Source organism: Megachile rotundata, chromosome 15, assembly GCF_050947335.1.
Source record: "Megachile rotundata isolate GNS110a chromosome 15, iyMegRotu1, whole genome shotgun sequence".
Taxonomy (NCBI): Eukaryota; Metazoa; Arthropoda; class Insecta; order Hymenoptera; family Megachilidae; genus Megachile; species Megachile rotundata.
Window position 1 is genome coordinate 5924132 of NC_134997.1, and position 18828 is coordinate 5942959.

Genomic DNA, 18828 nt, shown 5'->3' on the forward strand with positions numbered 1-18828 from the left:
ACTGAATTACTGAATTACTGAATTACTAAATTACTGAATTACTGAATTACTGAATTACTGAATTACTGAGTTACTGAATTACTGAATTACTGAATTTCCGAATTACTGAATTACTGAATTACTGAATTACTGAATTACTGAATTACTGAATTACTGAATTACTGAATTACTGAATTACTGAATTCCTGAATTACTAAATTACACATTTAGTAATTGTCAATGTGGAAGTTCGAATATTTTAGTCCGTTGGAATTTCGGATTTTGATATTTTAGAATTGGGGAGCTTGGAAAAGCTTGATTCTTAGAAATTTGAAAATTTTGTAAACTTAAGAATCTGGAAAATTTGAAATTCAAGAAATTGAAGAGATATTTTGGAAATTTTTGATATTTGGAAGTTTGGAAATGTAAGAATTTGTAAATTCAGAAGATCGAAAATTAACATTTGGAAACTATAAAAGTTGGGAGTTTAAAAATTTGGAAATTCAGAAAATTGAAAATTAGCATTTGGTAATTGTGAAAGAGAGTTTGGGAACTAAGAAAATTAAGAGTTAACATTTAGAAATTTAGAAATTTGAAAATTTGGCAATTTAGAAAATTAAAAAAGTAGCATTTGTCAATCTGAAAATTTTCCGAAACATTTTACGTAAGAGACATTCTTTTCCATCCAAAGTTCGTAAAAAACGTGGATTTGGCATATTATCGACAAAATATAGAGATCATTTACAGAGATCATTTAGTAAGACAATTCTTACATTTCTCGATGAAGTAAAACCGTAAAACAAGAAAATTTTGTTAATTATGTGAACAATACGGTATTTGTTTATCGCTTATGCTTTTCCTCCTAAGAAGAAAAATGTAACTTTCACCATAGAAGAAAGTAACTGAAAACCGCAAAGATTTAGATCGGTTATGCTCTAAATACTTAGCTGTTGATACATAAAAGGATCGTTGTTATTGGAAATGTCATTCTACTTCATAAAATTGCAAAAGATGAACTTCTTGGTAAGTCTGAAATTTTATTACCATTTTATTTAATCTTTGCTTCTATTGCTATTTATTATACACAATCTCATTTTCAGATAATTACTTGTTTATTTTGTCACTTGATTTCGGTAACATTTATGAGGGTGCAAGGTGGTACAGAAAAATTATTCTTCCACGATGATTCCGCGAAACATGGTAGCTATTGAACAATAATATTATATGAACATAGTTTTAAATTTAAACTAACATAAGTTTATAAATCTGACATGATTTTTATTCAATTTTTAAACTCGTTAGTAATGGAAATATCAATATTACTTTTGCTAAATAATTTTCTATTTAAAATTAAATACAAGTCTAAAATTAACTCTTTTATAATTAATTATCTGCGAGATTTATATAATTAATTTCTTTGAAAACAAAGTAATATTTTTAAATATTAGAATATACTTTTAATGTAAAATACTTCATATTTTCAGACGAAGTACCTCGAGTAAAAATAAAGGTTTTTCGAGGACCAAACGAAGAGCAAGATGGAGAAAAATTCACTACTTGGGGATTTTGGATAAAACAACCAGCTAAATTGGATTCAGCGTATTAAACGAAATTATATTTAAACTAATGAACAATTTTAATCGAATATCTTAAGTTTATTACTATCGTCTTTGCATTATTTTATGCAATCCTTTTAAAGGATGTCGAATATGGTCTTTAGGAGAAGGAAACTTGTAGGTGTAAAAACTTCGAATCTTATTTTATGAATATAGTGTTTATTATGGCATTGTTAAAATACAGATATTATTGTGAAATATACACGTTATGAATTAAATGCCAGTTACAAGTACATCGTAGTTTACTTTCTAGCAAACCGTGGGTTATTTGGGTTCATCTGGTTTGCATGATTATCCAAAGCTGCTTTGGATTTATCTCCGTGAAAACCGGCCTGATGCCCAGGTCCAGTCGGTGTGTGATTAGGATTACATTGATTTGCTCTATTTTGTTGTGCTCGGTCCATCTAGAAAAATAAAAAAGGTATAAGATATGAATCGGTCCGTTAAATAAATTGAATAATAATAATGACAATAAGTGCAGATATGTCATATTCAATTAAAAGTATAAAGTTCGGAGAGAATTAAAATAATACGCGTTTTTTAAAAGGTATAAGTTTAAACAACATTTTTGTATACTTTTCGAAATAATTTGTTTCATATACTGACGGTGTTTCACGAAAATACTTGTAAGAAGAGAAGTGAATTATTTTAAGGTTTAACTTACGGTAAAATTCGTATGCTTGCGAGCTGCTGATGAACGATGTAATTTCGTGTCGTAACGCAATTGTTATAACGAACTGCGCTCTGCATCCTGTATTTATACTGCGCGGAGAGTAAAATCAGCGCGCGCAGCCAATTAGGGAAGCCCCGAAGTAAAGTCGTCGTACTTCCCCCTTTATTACACAGTGAATTCTTATATTTTCACAATTTATTGTAATAAATGTAGCTTTTTTATATATGAACTATTGTTCCTTAAATGTTGTTCCTACTTATCTGATAAATCTAAAAGTATTTAATCTAAAATTTATTTTTAGAGTGCAGAATAATTGAGATTTAAGAAGTCTCGTTTATATAAGTTAATGTTTAACTTATATGGTTCCAGAATTTTTTTATTGTTACTGAGTATACAGCCGTACATACTCCCATCGATTCTTTTCTACTTTTGATAGCAACTTTTATTATAACAGTTCAATACATTAATAGTAATTGGCTGTACATCTTTTGATGAGAATTTTCCTGAAATAAATTTCTATTTATCTTTACAGGCGTCAATTCATGTAAAATACATATTTATACATACTTTTAAAATAAATGCCACGATAGTATTATTAAGAGGAACTTGATTCGTATGTTTTAGGAGAATTTTAAATGAATTGTGTAACATTTACAAAAATGATAAAACTTTAAATATTAGCGTTCAATTGTATATTTAGTTTTTTGAGTAATGTATAGAGCTGTATTTTACGAGAAAAATAAGATTATTTATACAAGTAGTTAATTGTTAGTTAAACTATTTATATTAAAACTTATTTTTAATTTAATATCAACATTAAAATTGTTAATGCGTATGATACGTTAAAATTTGGATACAATTGCGTTTTAATATTTAAAGTTATATTTAAGACTTTTTAAAATATTATATGATTTACTTGAAAACGTTTTGGTTTAAAATATCTATTCTAATCTGCTTTTGCGCATTATTCATCAGAGATGTTCAGGGAATTCCTGTGAATGGGGGTTCCCCTACTACATGCATTCTTTATTCAACATTTCTACAAAGGCACAGTATGTGCAACATGCTCATTGCATTTAATATTTCTTCGGTTGGCTAACTTGTACTATTGCTGAAAAATAAAACTTTCTTTCTAACTAAGTTACTTTTGCTACATTTCTCTTTAAAACTTATTTGAATGAAACATATGCTAAGCATTGACTTTTTAAGTAATGTATTTTGTTATAAAAAATTCAATAATTATTAATAATTCATCGTTACTAGGTTGCCAGACATGATTCTTGTATGCGCATGCGTACAAAAAAAATCTAGTAAAAGAGGGTAATTTGAAGTATTTCCTTTCATTTTATAAAGATGTATATTGAATCTCATTATTTAAGAATTATAAATATATCAAATACGTTTCGATAACATTGTTCCAGTATTTATTTTAAAATAATGCACAAATTTCTGTGTAAGATACATTACTATTTTTGAGTAACTCAAAATTTTCTTGAAAAAATTAATTTATATGGAATGACAAATTAAATTAAATAACAAACAGTTAAAAATAAATGCATAATTTAAAAATTAACAAAAATTGTCAAAATATAGATAAAAAACTGAAATATATTGTCTGTAAGGTAAAATATAAAAACTGGAATTGAGAATAGTAAGTATATTTGTAATATATAACAATATTATTAATAACATTAAAAAAATTCGCCTATAATTGATATACGTTGTAGGAATGATTGAGATTGGCAAGATAAAAGTTGATAATTCAATCTTGCAGAATCATTTGTAGGATACAGATTTCCTTTCCTAATATTTTCTAACAATATTTGTGGTTCAAATCGTGCTTTTATATTATTTTGTTTAATAAATGATTCTGTACTGTTTCTTATGGCAGAATTAGAATAAAGTCCATCCGGGGTATCATATGTTTCATAGGCATCAATATTTTCACTATCATCGGCTTTATAAATTACTGAAGGAGGTGCAACAACTTGTACTTTCAAAGATTCAGGATTTTGATTATTTCTACTTAATTTATCTTCTTCCTTTATTATTACAGTTTCATCATTTTCATTACTTGTTGGAAGCATAGAATTGACAGAATTTTTATTAAGATTATTTTCTACATCATTTATTAAAGTGTGCCTCATTTCAGATAATTTTACAATTTCAATTGGCTGTTTATCGTCGTTTTTAGTTCTAGTATCTCCTTGAAATAGTACATTGTGTTTTGCATTTTTTTCCTCATTCTGATCATTCATAGGAATGAATTTCCATAATTTTGCTTTTTGGTTAGGAAATAAATTGTGACTCCTGTGACAACAATACAATGCTCCAGGATCTATAGGGTGTGCCTCTGTATTAAAAATATACCCTCCAGCATCTACAATACACTGACCCCATTGAGTTTCAATAATGTCTCCTGTTTGGCCAGAATTATGAATAAAATTATCAGGGTCAAAGAGAAGATAGAGATATTTAGTTGTCTCTGCCAGAAAAAAGGACTCCATCCTATCTGCTTTTCTATGGTCCCTAACATCATTAATTGTTGCATATCCACATGTAGTTTTAGCACTGTGTTGTAAACTTCTCAATATATCTATCCCTACTTGTATTAAATAAGGATCGCCTGTTGCTCTGTATAAATACATAACAGATTCTATGAGTTCTGGTCTTAATGGATACCCTTCTCTATTTGTGCCTGCTTCAGCTTGCGGTATATTATAAAACTCTGGTGTAAATCCAAATTGTTTCCATACACGGTGATAATTGTGCAATGATTTCATAGCATCTCCAATTTCACCAAACAGACTTAACACTCCAGGCCAATAAGCATCCAAAGACTGAAACACTGGCAAAGTCACTTGACCTTTAGTCATAGAAACCCATAAATGCCAATCTTCTCTACGGATATACTTTTCAATCGCAGCTTTATGTTCATGAAAGATTGTTGCTAATAATGGATCTTGGAATAACAAAGTACCCTTTGCTAAATACTCAAAGTAAGAATCAACTCCAGCACCAATTCCAGAATCCTGAGCTGTCCAATGACCTGTCAATACATCTACATGATTGCCTACTAACCCAATATTTGATTTATAATAATGTAATGCTTTAATAGCATTCATAGCTACTTCTTCGTATAATGGATCTCCAGTTAATCTCGATAAGGTTCCAAATTCTAATAAAAATGTACCTATACCGGCTGTACATGTAATGCTTGTTTCACCTTCTGGAACTCCATACTTTAAGTTAACTGTACCATATGGCATCCCTGTTGGAGTATCAAAAGCTGCAATCAAACGTTTTGCCATATCTTCTGCAAGGCGTAGTAATGGACCATTACAAGGCCATCCTGGTTCTAGATTAACGCCTGCTTTACGTGATAGAAGATGAGCACTAAGTAATCCTCCAACTACTCGTATATTAGTTTCAAATACAGATACATTAATGTTTGCCTCAAAGCTTGCTCTGGCGCTTATAATTTCTGCTACACGTCGAAATTCAGAAAAGTTGCCCATTACAGCGAGAGTATCCAAAGCGTCAATGAGCGTTAATGAGAAACTACCCCATGTATCGAATCCATCGCAACTTAACGATCGCAATTCGTCATAAGGATAAGCATATGTTAAATAGCTTGAATATGCATGATCAAACATAGATCGCACTTCTTCTCTCAGAGCAATTAAATCTTTCTTTTCGTACTCACGTAACCCATTTACAAAAGATATAAGGCCGAAAGTTAACCATACATTGAAAATTAACATTTCTATTTAAATATCTTCTTCTGTTCATTCAAAATTAATAAGTGTATTATAAATGCATATGCAATGTAAAATGATTTGTTTTAAACGTAACATCACTATATAATAAATAAATAATAATATTTTAACCTAAAAGCCGGCGTTTGTGTGATATAGATATATCATTTAAATACGTAATTCATTTGTTGACTGACGTGTTTCGGAACATACTCTTGTAACAAATGTTTTATCCTTCTAACGAATATTTATATGTATATATTTTAAGTTTAATATTTATTAAAAAAATGTATGCGAATGCATGTAATTATAACACGAATATTGAAAATTATAATAATTTTAAATTCAGTTTTAACAAATATACGTTGAATAAATATATTTTTTTAAACAGAAAAAAATATTTAAATTCTGTATAGCAAAAATTGTTTTTACATTGTTAAATTATATAGTTATTATAATAATAATAAAGAAAAAGAAAAATAAGAATGTCAAATGAAAAATTCATATAAAATTAGAAATATCTAATTCTTCATATGTACCTAGAATAATAAATACACATTCAAATTAATTAAAGAAGTCCCATTTATAGGTATGCACATGTTTTAACAAAAAAACAACCACTGAAAAATATAGTTCAATATTATTCCGTGTGTATTATTATAGGATTGGTTTCTTGCAATTTTGTTAAAAAACATTAATATCAATGGTACAATAACTTTAATAACGAATAAATTGAATTAAAAAAATATTCAATGTATGGAAACAGCTCTAAATGTCATTAACAAATACATGAATTAATTTTAATCAAATGTACAAATCTAAAACTTCACTGTCGTAATCATTACTAGGAATTGCATACTTTGTTTCTAGGCAATGGCGTAAAAATTATTTGGATGCGGTACGAACATCGTTCGTACTTTATATTTTTCATCTGGTGGAATACCTCGAATAAAAATATTGACAGATAACGTTTGTCGTATATTATGGGAGCAACATTTTTCTTAAATTCATTAACAAAAGTATACGGAAAATTATCTTCCGTTCGTTTAAATATTGTTGATTATTGGTTGAAACTAAAAATTCATAGCCATTCTGTACGACTACGATAGTGATCGACAAAAATGAAATTGAATGAGCTCGTTTATTGGTAAGAGATATATTTTATGTTTATTTTGATTTATCAAAGTAAGCATTTTATTTTAGTGGAAATTACTCAAACGAGCATAAACATAATGAATGATTTTGATATCTTAGGTATCAAAAGAAAATTGGTACTTATGATAAACAACAATGGGAAAAAACTGTAGAACAACATATTCTTGGAGGATTTACACATGTTCCAATGAGAACTGCAAAATTAAAAACAGAATTTATTGATGTAGACCTTGTGCGAGGTAAATTAAATAAAATTATTATAGTTTATATTGATTTGATAATGTTTAATATTTTCTCTTATAATCAAATATTACTTTTGCTAAATAATTTTCTATTTAAAATTAAATACAAGTCTAAAATTAACTCTTTTATAATTAATTATCTGCGAGATTTATATAATTAATTTCTTTGAAAACAAAGTAATATTTTTAAATATTAGAATATACTTTTAATGTAAAATACTTCATATTTTCAGACGAAGTACCTCGAGTAAAAATAAAGGTTTTTCGAGGACCAAACGAAGAGCAAGATGGAGAAAAATTCACTACTTGGGGATTTTGGATAAAACAACCAGCTAAATTGGATTCAGCGTATTAAACGAAATTATATTTAAACTAATGAACAATTTTAATCGAATATCTTAAGTTTATTACTATCGTCTTTGCATTATTTTATGCAATCCTTTTAAAGGATGTCGAATATGGTCTTTAGGAGAAGGAAACTTGTAGGTGTAAAAACTTCGAATCTTATTTTATGAATATAGTGTTTATTATGGCATTGTTAAAATACAGATATTATTGTGAAATATACACGTTATGAATTAAATGCCAGTTACAAGTACATCGTAGTTTACTTTCTAGCAAACCGTGGGTTATTTGGGTTCATCTGGTTTGCATGATTATCCAAAGCTGCTTTGGATTTATCTCCGTGAAAACCGGCCTGATGCCCAGGTCCAGTCGGTGTGTGATTAGGATTACATTGATTTGCTCTATTTTGTTGTGCTCGGTCCATCTAGAAAAATAAAAAAGGTATAAGATATGAATCGGTCCGTTAAATAAATTGAATAATAATAATGACAATAAGTGCAGATATGTCATATTCAATTAAAAGTATAAAGTTCGGAGAGAATTAAAATAATACGCGTTTTTTAAAAGGTATAAGTTTAAACAACATTTTTGTATACTTTTCGAAATAATTTGTTTCATATACTGACGGTGTTTCACGAAAATACTTGTAAGAAGAGAAGTGAATTATTTTAAGGTTTAACTTACGGTAAAATTCGTATGCTTGCGAGCTGCTGATGAACGATGTAATTTCGTGTCGTAACGCAATTGTTATAACGAACTGCGCTCTGCATCCTGTATTTATACTGCGCGGAGAGTAAAATCAGCGCGCGCAGCCAATTAGGGAAGCCCCGAAGTAAAGTCGTCGTACTTCCCCCTTTATTACACAGTGAATTCTTATATTTTCACAATTTATTGTAATAAATGTAGCTTTTTTATATATGAACTATTGTTCCTTAAATGTTGTTCCTACTTATCTGATAAATCTAAAAGTATTTAATCTAAAATTTATTTTTAGAGTGCAGAATAATTGAGATTTAAGAAGTCTCGTTTATATAAGTTAATGTTTAACTTATATGGTTCCAGAATTTTTTTATTGTTACTGAGTATACAGCCGTACATACTCCCATCGATTCTTTTCTACTTTTGATAGCAACTTTTATTATAACAGTTCAATACATTAATAGTAATTGGCTGTACATCTTTTGATGAGAATTTTCCTGAAATAAATTTCTATTTATCTTTACAGGCGTCAATTCATGTAAAATACATATTTATACATACTTTTAAAATAAATGCCACGATAGTATTATTAAGAGGAACTTGATTCGTATGTTTTAGGAGAATTTTAAATGAATTGTGTAACATTTACAAAAATGATAAAACTTTAAATATTAGCGTTCAATTGTATATTTAGTTTTTTGAGTAATGTATAGAGCTGTATTTTACGAGAAAAATAAGATTATTTATACAAGTAGTTAATTGTTAGTTAAACTATTTATATTAAAACTTATTTTTAATTTAATATCAACATTAAAATTGTTAATGCGTATGATACGTTAAAATTTGGATACAATTGCGTTTTAATATTTAAAGTTATATTTAAGACTTTTTAAAATATTATATGATTTACTTGAAAACGTTTTGGTTTAAAATATCTATTCTAATCTGCTTTTGCGCATTATTCATCAGAGATGTTCAGGGAATTCCTGTGAATGGGGGTTCCCCTACTACATGCATTCTTTATTCAACATTTCTACAAAGGCACAGTATGTGCAACATGCTCATTGCATTTAATATTTCTTCGGTTGGCTAACTTGTACTATTGCTGAAAAATAAAACTTTCTTTCTAACTAAGTTACTTTTGCTACATTTCTCTTTAAAACTTATTTGAATGAAACATATGCTAAGCATTGACTTTTTAAGTAATGTATTTTGTTATAAAAAATTCAATAATTATTAATAATTCATCGTTACTAGGTTGCCAGACATGATTCTTGTATGCGCATGCGTACAAAAAAAATCTAGTAAAAGAGGGTAATTTGAAGTATTTCCTTTCATTTTATAAAGATGTATATTGAATCTCATTATTTAAGAATTATAAATATATCAAATACGTTTCGATAACATTGTTCCAGTATTTATTTTAAAATAATGCACAAATTTCTGTGTAAGATACATTACTATTTTTGAGTAACTCAAAATTTTCTTGAAAAAATTAATTTATATGGAATGACAAATTAAATTAAATAACAAACAGTTAAAAATAAATGCATAATTTAAAAATTAACAAAAATTGTCAAAATATAGATAAAAAACTGAAATATATTGTCTGTAAGGTAAAATATAAAAACTGGAATTGAGAATAGTAAGTATATTTGTAATATATAACAATATTATTAATAACATTAAAAAAATTCGCCTATAATTGATATACGTTGTAGGAATGATTGAGATTGGCAAGATAAAAGTTGATAATTCAATCTTGCAGAATCATTTGTAGGATACAGATTTCCTTTCCTAATATTTTCTAACAATATTTGTGGTTCAAATCGTGCTTTTATATTATTTTGTTTAATAAATGATTCTGTACTGTTTCTTATGGCAGAATTAGAATAAAGTCCATCCGGGGTATCATATGTTTCATAGGCATCAATATTTTCACTATCATCGGCTTTATAAATTACTGAAGGAGGTGCAACAACTTGTACTTTCAAAGATTCAGGATTTTGATTATTTCTACTTAATTTATCTTCTTCCTTTATTATTACAGTTTCATCATTTTCATTACTTGTTGGAAGCATAGAATTGACAGAATTTTTATTAAGATTATTTTCTACATCATTTATTAAAGTGTGCCTCATTTCAGATAATTTTACAATTTCAATTGGCTGTTTATCGTCGTTTTTAGTTCTAGTATCTCCTTGAAATAGTACATTGTGTTTTGCATTTTTTTCCTCATTCTGATCATTCATAGGAATGAATTTCCATAATTTTGCTTTTTGGTTAGGAAATAAATTGTGACTCCTGTGACAACAATACAATGCTCCAGGATCTATAGGGTGTGCCTCTGTATTAAAAATATACCCTCCAGCATCTACAATACACTGACCCCATTGAGTTTCAATAATGTCTCCTGTTTGGCCAGAATTATGAATAAAATTATCAGGGTCAAAGAGAAGATAGAGATATTTAGTTGTCTCTGCCAGAAAAAAGGACTCCATCCTATCTGCTTTTCTATGGTCCCTAACATCATTAATTGTTGCATATCCACATGTAGTTTTAGCACTGTGTTGTAAACTTCTCAATATATCTATCCCTACTTGTATTAAATAAGGATCGCCTGTTGCTCTGTATAAATACATAACAGATTCTATGAGTTCTGGTCTTAATGGATACCCTTCTCTATTTGTGCCTGCTTCAGCTTGCGGTATATTATAAAACTCTGGTGTAAATCCAAATTGTTTCCATACACGGTGATAATTGTGCAATGATTTCATAGCATCTCCAATTTCACCAAACAGACTTAACACTCCAGGCCAATAAGCATCCAAAGACTGAAACACTGGCAAAGTCACTTGACCTTTAGTCATAGAAACCCATAAATGCCAATCTTCTCTACGGATATACTTTTCAATCGCAGCTTTATGTTCATGAAAGATTGTTGATAATAATGGATCTTGGAATAACAAAGTACCCTTTGCTAAATACTCAAAGTAAGAATCAACTCCAGCACCAATTCCAGAATCCTGAGCTGTCCAATGACCTGTCAATACATCTACATGATTGCCTACTAACCCAATATTTGATTTATAATAATGTAATGCTTTAATAGCATTCATAGCTACTTCTTCGTATAATGGATCTCCAGTTAATCTCGATAAGGTTCCAAATTCTAATAAAAATGTACCTATACCGGCTGTACATGTAATGCTTGTTTCACCTTCTGGAACTCCATACTTTAAGTTAACTGTACCATATGGCATCCCTGTTGGAGTATCAAAAGCTGCAATCAAACGTTTTGCCATATCTTCTGCAAGGCGTAGTAATGGACCATTACAAGGCCATCCTGGTTCTAGATTAACGCCTGCTTTACGTGATAGAAGATGAGCACTAAGTAATCCTCCAACTACTCGTATATTAGTTTCAAATACAGATACATTAATGTTTGCCTCAAAGCTTGCTCTGGCGCTTATAATTTCTGCTACACGTCGAAATTCAGAAAAGTTGCCCATTACAGCGAGAGTATCCAAAGCGTCAATGAGCGTTAATGAGAAACTACCCCATGTATCGAATCCATCGCAACTTAACGATCGCAATTCGTCATAAGGATAAGCATATGTTAAATAGCTTGAATATGCATGATCAAACATAGATCGCACTTCTTCTCTCAGAGCAATTAAATCTTTCTTTTCGTACTCACGTAACCCATTTACAAAAGATATAAGGCCGAAAGTTAACCATACATTGAAAATTAACATTTCTATTTAAATATCTTCTTCTGTTCATTCAAAATTAATAAGTGTATTATAAATGCATATGCAATGTAAAATGATTTGTTTTAAACGTAACATCACTATATAATAAATAAATAATAATATTTTAACCTAAAAGCCGGCGTTTGTGTGATATAGATATATCATTTAAATACGTAATTCATTTGTTGACTGACGTGTTTCGGAACATACTCTTGTAACAAATGTTTTATCCTTCTAACGAATATTTATATGTATATATTTTAAGTTTAATATTTATTAAAAAAATGTATGCGAATGCATGTAATTATAACACGAATATTGAAAATTATAATAATTTTAAATTCAGTTTTAACAAATATACGTTGAATAAATATATTTTTTTAAACAGAAAAAAATATTTAAATTCTGTATAGCAAAAATTGTTTTTACATTGTTAAATTATATAGTTATTATAATAATAATAAAGAAAAAGAAAAATAAGAATGTCAAATGAAAAATTCATATAAAATTAGAAATATCTAATTCTTCATATGTACCTAGAATAATAAATACACATTCAAATTAATTAAAGAAGTCCCATTTATAGGTATGCACATGTTTTAACAAAAAAACAACCACTGAAAAATATAGTTCAATATTATTCCGTGTGTATTATTATAGGATTGGTTTCTTGCAATTTTGTTAAAAAACATTAATATCAATGGTACAATAACTTTAATAACGAATAAATTGAATTAAAAAAATATTCAATGTATGGAAACAGCTCTAAATGTCATTAACAAATACATGAATTAATTTTAATCAAATGTACAAATCTAAAACTTCACTGTCGTAATCATTACTAGGAATTGCATACTTTGTTTCTAGGCAATGGCGTAAAAATTATTTGGATGCGGTACGAACATCGTTCGTACTTTATATTTTTCATCTGGTGGAATACCTCGAATAAAAATATTGACAGATAACGTTTGTCGTATATTATGGGAGCAACATTTTTCTTAAATTCATTAACAAAAGTATACGGAAAATTATCTTCCGTTCGTTTAAATATTGTTGATTATTGGTTGAAACTAAAAATTCATAGCCATTCTGTACGACTACGATAGTGATCGACAAAAATGAAATTGAATGAGCTCGTTTATTGGTAAGAGATATATTTTATGTTTATTTTGATTTATCAAAGTAAGCATTTTATTTTAGTGGAAATTACTCAAACGAGCATAAACATAATGAATGATTTTGATATCTTAGGTATCAAAAGAAAATTGGTACTTATGATAAACAACAATGGGAAAAAACTGTAGAACAACATATTCTTGGAGGATTTACACATGTTCCAATGAGAACTGCAAAATTAAAAACAGAATTTATTGATGTAGACCTTGTGCGAGGTAAATTAAATAAAATTATTATAGTTTATATTGATTTGATAATGTTTAATATTTTCTCTTATAATCAGTATATTAATGCATACAGGTTCTTCTTTTCCTAAAGCTAAGCCAAAGCATGGATTAACAACGGTAGCTTGCTTGGCACTTCAACGCCTATTATTTCTTCCTTTATATAAAAAATGGTGGATACAACAAACTAGTTCAAAAATTTTTATTTTATTTTTATTATTATATAGTTTGCAGATGATCAATATGTGCATATATTTTTGTCACATTGCTAAGGACAGTGAAAGTGATGTATGATCTTATTATATTAGAATCATAATTGTATATAAACATTTGATAATTAAGTTACTTATTTACAGATTGTATCAATATCAGAGGTATTAATACCTGCTATTATGATGTTGATACTATGTATTGTTCATTCCCATATTGTGTCAACTCATTCAGGTCCAGCAATAGTTGATGGACAAAGTAAACAGAGAATAGTTAGACGTTCACGACACACTAGATGTCGAATGGGAAAATCAAGGACAAGACAAAACCTACGTAATTCATAATTAATATTTATTATAGAACTTGTTCCAATTACTATACACATGTTAACTTATAATCATTATGTAATGTATAGGTTTACATGAAGATTCTAAATCATCTCAAGACACAGCTTCTGAGAAAGCTAGTACAGTAAGTGGTGAAGTATTAACATCTGTACGATTTGCTAAAAAGGTTGTAATTGAAAATTCATTAACTGTTAGTCGGTCACAGGTAATAACAATTCATTATTTTAATAATACATATATAGTGGATCACAGAAGTATTTATGCTCCTTTTGAAACAGAATAACTTTTTTAAAATTGCATCCAATGGTTTGAATTTGTTTAATAAACTAGAAAGATCAGTTTATTAAATGACTGCATAATTAAATGCTTAATTTATAGCTTAAAATCTATAGCGTAATTAAATGTACCAAAGATATTTTTCAGTTGCTATTTTTTTAATATATGCAAAAAAAATACGTCATTTAATGTAATTAATTTCTATCTTTTTAAAAAAAGTCAAGTTATTTAGTTTCATTTTGAAAAAAGTTATTTTATTTTAAAAGATATATTAATACCTTTGTAGTTGACTGGATACAATTTTTAAAGGATATTTTTATAAGAATATTTTTTATATAGGAAATCGTGACCGCTCAAGTATCCTGTGATAATGAGCCAATCAATGCTGCTGTGAACAATTCTCTTCCTATGAATGAAGCTTCAGCTAGTCATACTGAATCAAGTTAATATATTTTGCTAGTATTATAATAACTATTATTATTTTTATTAAATGTTTTTGATTAAGTGCAAAATATACGTTTTTTGTTATAGATAATGTTCCAGATCAAAACATGAAAAATGTACATCAAGATGATGATGGATTTGAAAGTTTAAACGGGAATGTATCCAGTGATAATGATAAAAGTGCTGCACGAACTACAGTCGAAAAATTTAAACAAAAAAGGGATGGATTACTGAAAACTAATGAAGACCATATTCTTTGGCCAGAAGATTCTACCAATCAATCAGCTTTACTACAACCTAAATTTTCAGGTTTGATTTGTAACAAGTTTTACACAAGATTATGTTTATAACTTTGCATAATAAACTTAAAATGTAATACATGATGTATATTTAGGTTCATTTAAAATGATACGTTTTTATTTTAGTATGTGAATTAATTAAGTTTATTATTATGTAAGATCACTTTATTTATATCTTCATTTCAGTTTTTTAATAGGAGTATAATGTTTATTTTATTACATATTAGAAATTTATTATCTGTTTTGAACTGCTAACACGCTTTAATCTTTGTTGGAAAGGTAAAATGGCCTATTAGCTAAAATGATTGTCTTCCACTTTCCACGCAGCACCTGATTTATTAAAGACAGAAAATAATTCTTCAAATAGTGAAGCAGAAGCTCCAAATAAAGTAGTAAGTGTAGTTTTAATATAGTTAATATAATAAAATAGTTTATATTTATTAACTACATCTAATTATTTTTCCTTGTTTTGATCAATGTAAAATAGCACCATAATTGTTAATTGTTTTTAAAGGATAAAGATCACTGTCTCATGGGAATAGCATCAAGAGAAGGACGTCAACAATGTGAAAGTGAAGAAGAAGGAGAATGTGAGGAGACAGTTACAAATCATTTAACAGAAGCCACTACATCTGCTACTGAATGGATGGGAGTAACTACAAATAGTGATGAGTGTAGTTACAGGTACTTAATATTATAAAATTAATTTTTTGTCATTTAAAACTTTTGTTATATGTTTCGTGTAAATTATATAATTACACTAAACTAAATTATATAAAAATAACAAATTTTTTTAGTTCGGAACTTGAAGAATCCGATTTACATAGCGAGACTAATAAAAATTACGGAGAACTTGCGGAACATCCATTTTCTTGGGAATTTGAATTGCCACCCTCTATAATGCTTAGTTCGAATTGTGCATCATATGATCGAGGTAATGTATATTGAAATAATTAATCAGAATTGTAATTCTCAGTTATGAAAACTTGGGATTACATTATTATATTTGTTTAAAAAATAAGTAGAATCTATAACAATAAAGAATTAAAAGAATGTAATGATGAAATGTACGTAACATTACAGTTTCATGTACTATATGGACCCGTCGTGATATAAAAAAGGCTGAACTATCGGTACTGGACATCAGTTCAGCTATTATTGCTAGAGTAGAATCAATGCCTGAAAGTATGAATTACTTTTATGGAGGCCTATTGCTTAGTGTAGTATTATCATTAATACCATCTATTAAACGATTAAGTGACCATGTTGGAATGGATAACAGTAGCAATGTAACTAGTTCCTTAATACCAAATGATTTAACTTACGTCAATTTGGAAACATATAGCGATATTTTATGTAAAGTTATAGATTTGGCATTTGGAACAACTCTTTGGTAAATACAAAGTAAAAATAATGATGTGAGTTATAAATATTAGTTTACTTAATATATTAATAAGAAACAATTGATTTCAGGGAACGCATAGTAGTGCTTATATCAGCATTTGAAAGACTTATATTGTCATCTTTATTATTTTTTTTATTAGCGGTTGCTGAACGTACTTATAAACAAAGGCTCTTATACGCTAAATTGTTTTCGCATCTAACATCATCAAGACGTGCAAGAAAATCTGATTTGCCGCATTTTCGGTTAAATAAAGTACGCAATATAAAATTGTGGTTAAGTGTCAGATCTTATTTAAAGGTAAATTAAAATGTTACACGTATTTAACATGTTTGTTCTATTAAAACTATTTTATGTATTATTTGTTGTGCAGAGAAGAGGACCGCAACGTTCCGTGGATGTAATAGTATCAGCAGTATTTATTGTTACCTTATTATTATTATCATTCGTGAGCTTGGAATTAATTAAGGTAAAAAAGAAATATGAAATAATATTATAATCGGATAAATTGATATTGTAATTAAAAATACTCCATATAGGATCTTGAAAGTTTGCATTCCCGATATAATGTCGAAGCACTCTTTTGGAGTTTTTCTCTTGGAATATTTATACTACGTTTTATGACATTGGGTACGAAAATTAATAAAAAATATAGAAATCTTTCTGTCTTGATAACAGAACAGGTAATAAAAATAAATCGAATATTACATCTATAAAACATAATAAATAATTCATATTTTTATTTTCAACATTCAATATTTGTATATTTTTAGATTAATTTATATTTACAAATCGAACAAAAACCACATAAAAAAGAAGAGCTTATGGTAGCAAATAATGTACTCAAATTAGCAGCGGATTTGATCAAGGTAGTACAAAATGATGATTCTTTTACAACACACTTTGCTAAATTAAATAATCCATGTTATTAATTGTTGCAGGAACTTGAATGTCCATTTAAAATATCTGGTTTATCCGCTAACCCCTATTTATACACAATTACAAAAGTAGTATTATTATCTGCTCTTTCAGGGGTGCTTTCAGAATTACTTGGATTTAAGCTCAAGTTGCATAAGATAAAAATCAAATAAAAAGGTGATACTATATTTATTTTCATATAACTACCTCAATGATGTTAGCCAATTAACGAAAATAATTCAACTTTGTTATTGAATATTAGAATATTTTATAAAAGCGTTCTGTATGGGCGTTTAGAAATAATGTAATTTCTTGGTAACTTTGAATATACATACATATGTATATACGCATGTGTAAATATATATTATGTATCATTGTTATTTATTATTACATTTGTTAGATTTCCGTTTTATAATAATAAATGAAACTGGCAATGTTCAGTACCATTATTCTAGTAAACTACGTAATGAAATATTTTATTAAGACGTTAGTTCATTTTGAATTAGTATCTTTCTTATGTGCACAAAATAGATAAATAACAGTATACCATCGATCTACATGTGTTACAATATATAGTATACATAAGTAGCAAAGGTTAAAAATGTTTGTTGGAAACATAACGAAAAATTTACATACATGTTTGTCGGTGTTCTTTTGTAATACAGAATGCTTAAATATCGTGTAAATATTTATCCAACAAACAATGATTTAATTGACGTACGCAACATATGCAACAAAAATGTTAATAATTATGTATGTAATTTATACACATATATCTTTGCAAAGTTACGAATGTTATTATCTAAGTGCAAACAATTTCAATTCCAATACGTTAAATTTCTATAATAAACATGTTTACGAAACCAAAAACTAGTAATTATGACTTATTTAGTACTTCTAGAGAATTTCTATATAAATATATAATGTACCGTGATATATAAACAAAATAGTACCTGTGTAAAATTTATGTAATTATATTTGTTATTTTTAAGCTGATCTTAAATGTGTCTGTATGTATAAGAAGAATGAAGAAAGTAAACAATTCATAAATAAATATAGTAATTTCATTTTTATCATAATTACTATAAAATTTTGTTGTATTATAACATCAATTGAAAGCTGGATAAAAAAATATGTACTGTAAGAGTATAATAAATATTTTATTAAAAATTTCAACATTTGAAAGTTTGTGTGGTTAATATACTATATTTGAAATGTTGAAATTTCTAAATTTGTAATTTCTATGTAATTGAATTTAAAAGAATAAAAATGTTTAATGTGAAAATTAAAAATTTGGAAATACTTATAAA

The 18828-nt window shown here is 27.8% G+C and overlaps 4 protein-coding genes and 1 long non-coding RNA gene across 6 annotated transcripts; 3 read left to right on the forward strand and 2 right to left on the reverse strand.

Annotated features, from left to right (window-relative positions):
* The first annotated feature begins 833 nt into the window (after positions 1-833).
* LOC143265900 (uncharacterized) lies at positions 834-2497 on the forward strand. Its single transcript, XR_013040695.1, has 3 exons — positions 834-1002; positions 1080-1179; positions 1464-2497. It is a non-coding gene; the product is annotated as an uncharacterized LOC143265900 (long non-coding RNA).
* A 1413-nt stretch (positions 2498-3910) lies between these two features.
* On the reverse strand, positions 3911-6283 carry LOC100875391 (ER degradation-enhancing alpha-mannosidase-like protein 2). The gene has a single exon (XM_003707438.3). The coding sequence runs from the start codon at positions 6030-6032 to the stop codon at positions 3960-3962; it is 2073 nt and encodes a 690-aa protein (XP_003707486.1). The 5' UTR covers positions 6033-6283; the 3' UTR covers positions 3911-3959.
* Positions 6284-6621: 338 nt separating this feature from the next.
* Positions 6622-8021, forward strand: LOC105664299 (protein phtf). The gene is made up of 4 exons (XM_076540537.1): positions 6622-6732; positions 6897-7173; positions 7281-7420; positions 7657-8021. The coding sequence occupies exons 2-4, from the start codon at positions 7148-7150 to the stop codon at positions 7776-7778; spliced, it is 288 nt and encodes a 95-aa protein (XP_076396652.1). The 5' UTR covers positions 6622-6732; positions 6897-7147; the 3' UTR covers positions 7779-8021.
* Positions 8022-10103: 2082 nt separating this feature from the next.
* Positions 10104-12479, reverse strand: Edem1 (ER degradation-enhancing alpha-mannosidase-like protein 2). The gene has a single exon (XM_003708625.3). The coding sequence runs from the start codon at positions 12223-12225 to the stop codon at positions 10153-10155; it is 2073 nt and encodes a 690-aa protein (XP_003708673.2). The 5' UTR covers positions 12226-12479; the 3' UTR covers positions 10104-10152.
* A 335-nt stretch (positions 12480-12814) lies between these two features.
* Positions 12815-18572, forward strand: phtf (putative homeodomain transcription factor). 2 transcript variants are annotated; one of them, XM_076540533.1, is made up of 17 exons: positions 12815-12925; positions 13090-13366; positions 13474-13613; positions 13699-13910; positions 13979-14165; positions 14248-14384; positions 14795-14897; positions 14987-15208; positions 15526-15590; positions 15713-15882; positions 15996-16132; positions 16282-16591; positions 16672-16900; positions 16974-17069; positions 17140-17283; positions 17374-17469; positions 17542-18572. In XM_076540533.1, exons 2-17 carry the CDS (start codon positions 13341-13343, stop codon positions 17689-17691), a joined length of 2424 nt encoding a protein of 807 aa, XP_076396648.1. In that variant the 5' UTR covers positions 12815-12925; positions 13090-13340; the 3' UTR covers positions 17692-18572. The 2 variants fall into 2 exon arrangements, with proteins under 2 accessions (XP_076396648.1, XP_076396649.1); XM_076540534.1 differs by having other exon boundaries at positions 12855-12973.
* The last annotated feature ends 256 nt before the right edge of the window (positions 18573-18828 follow it).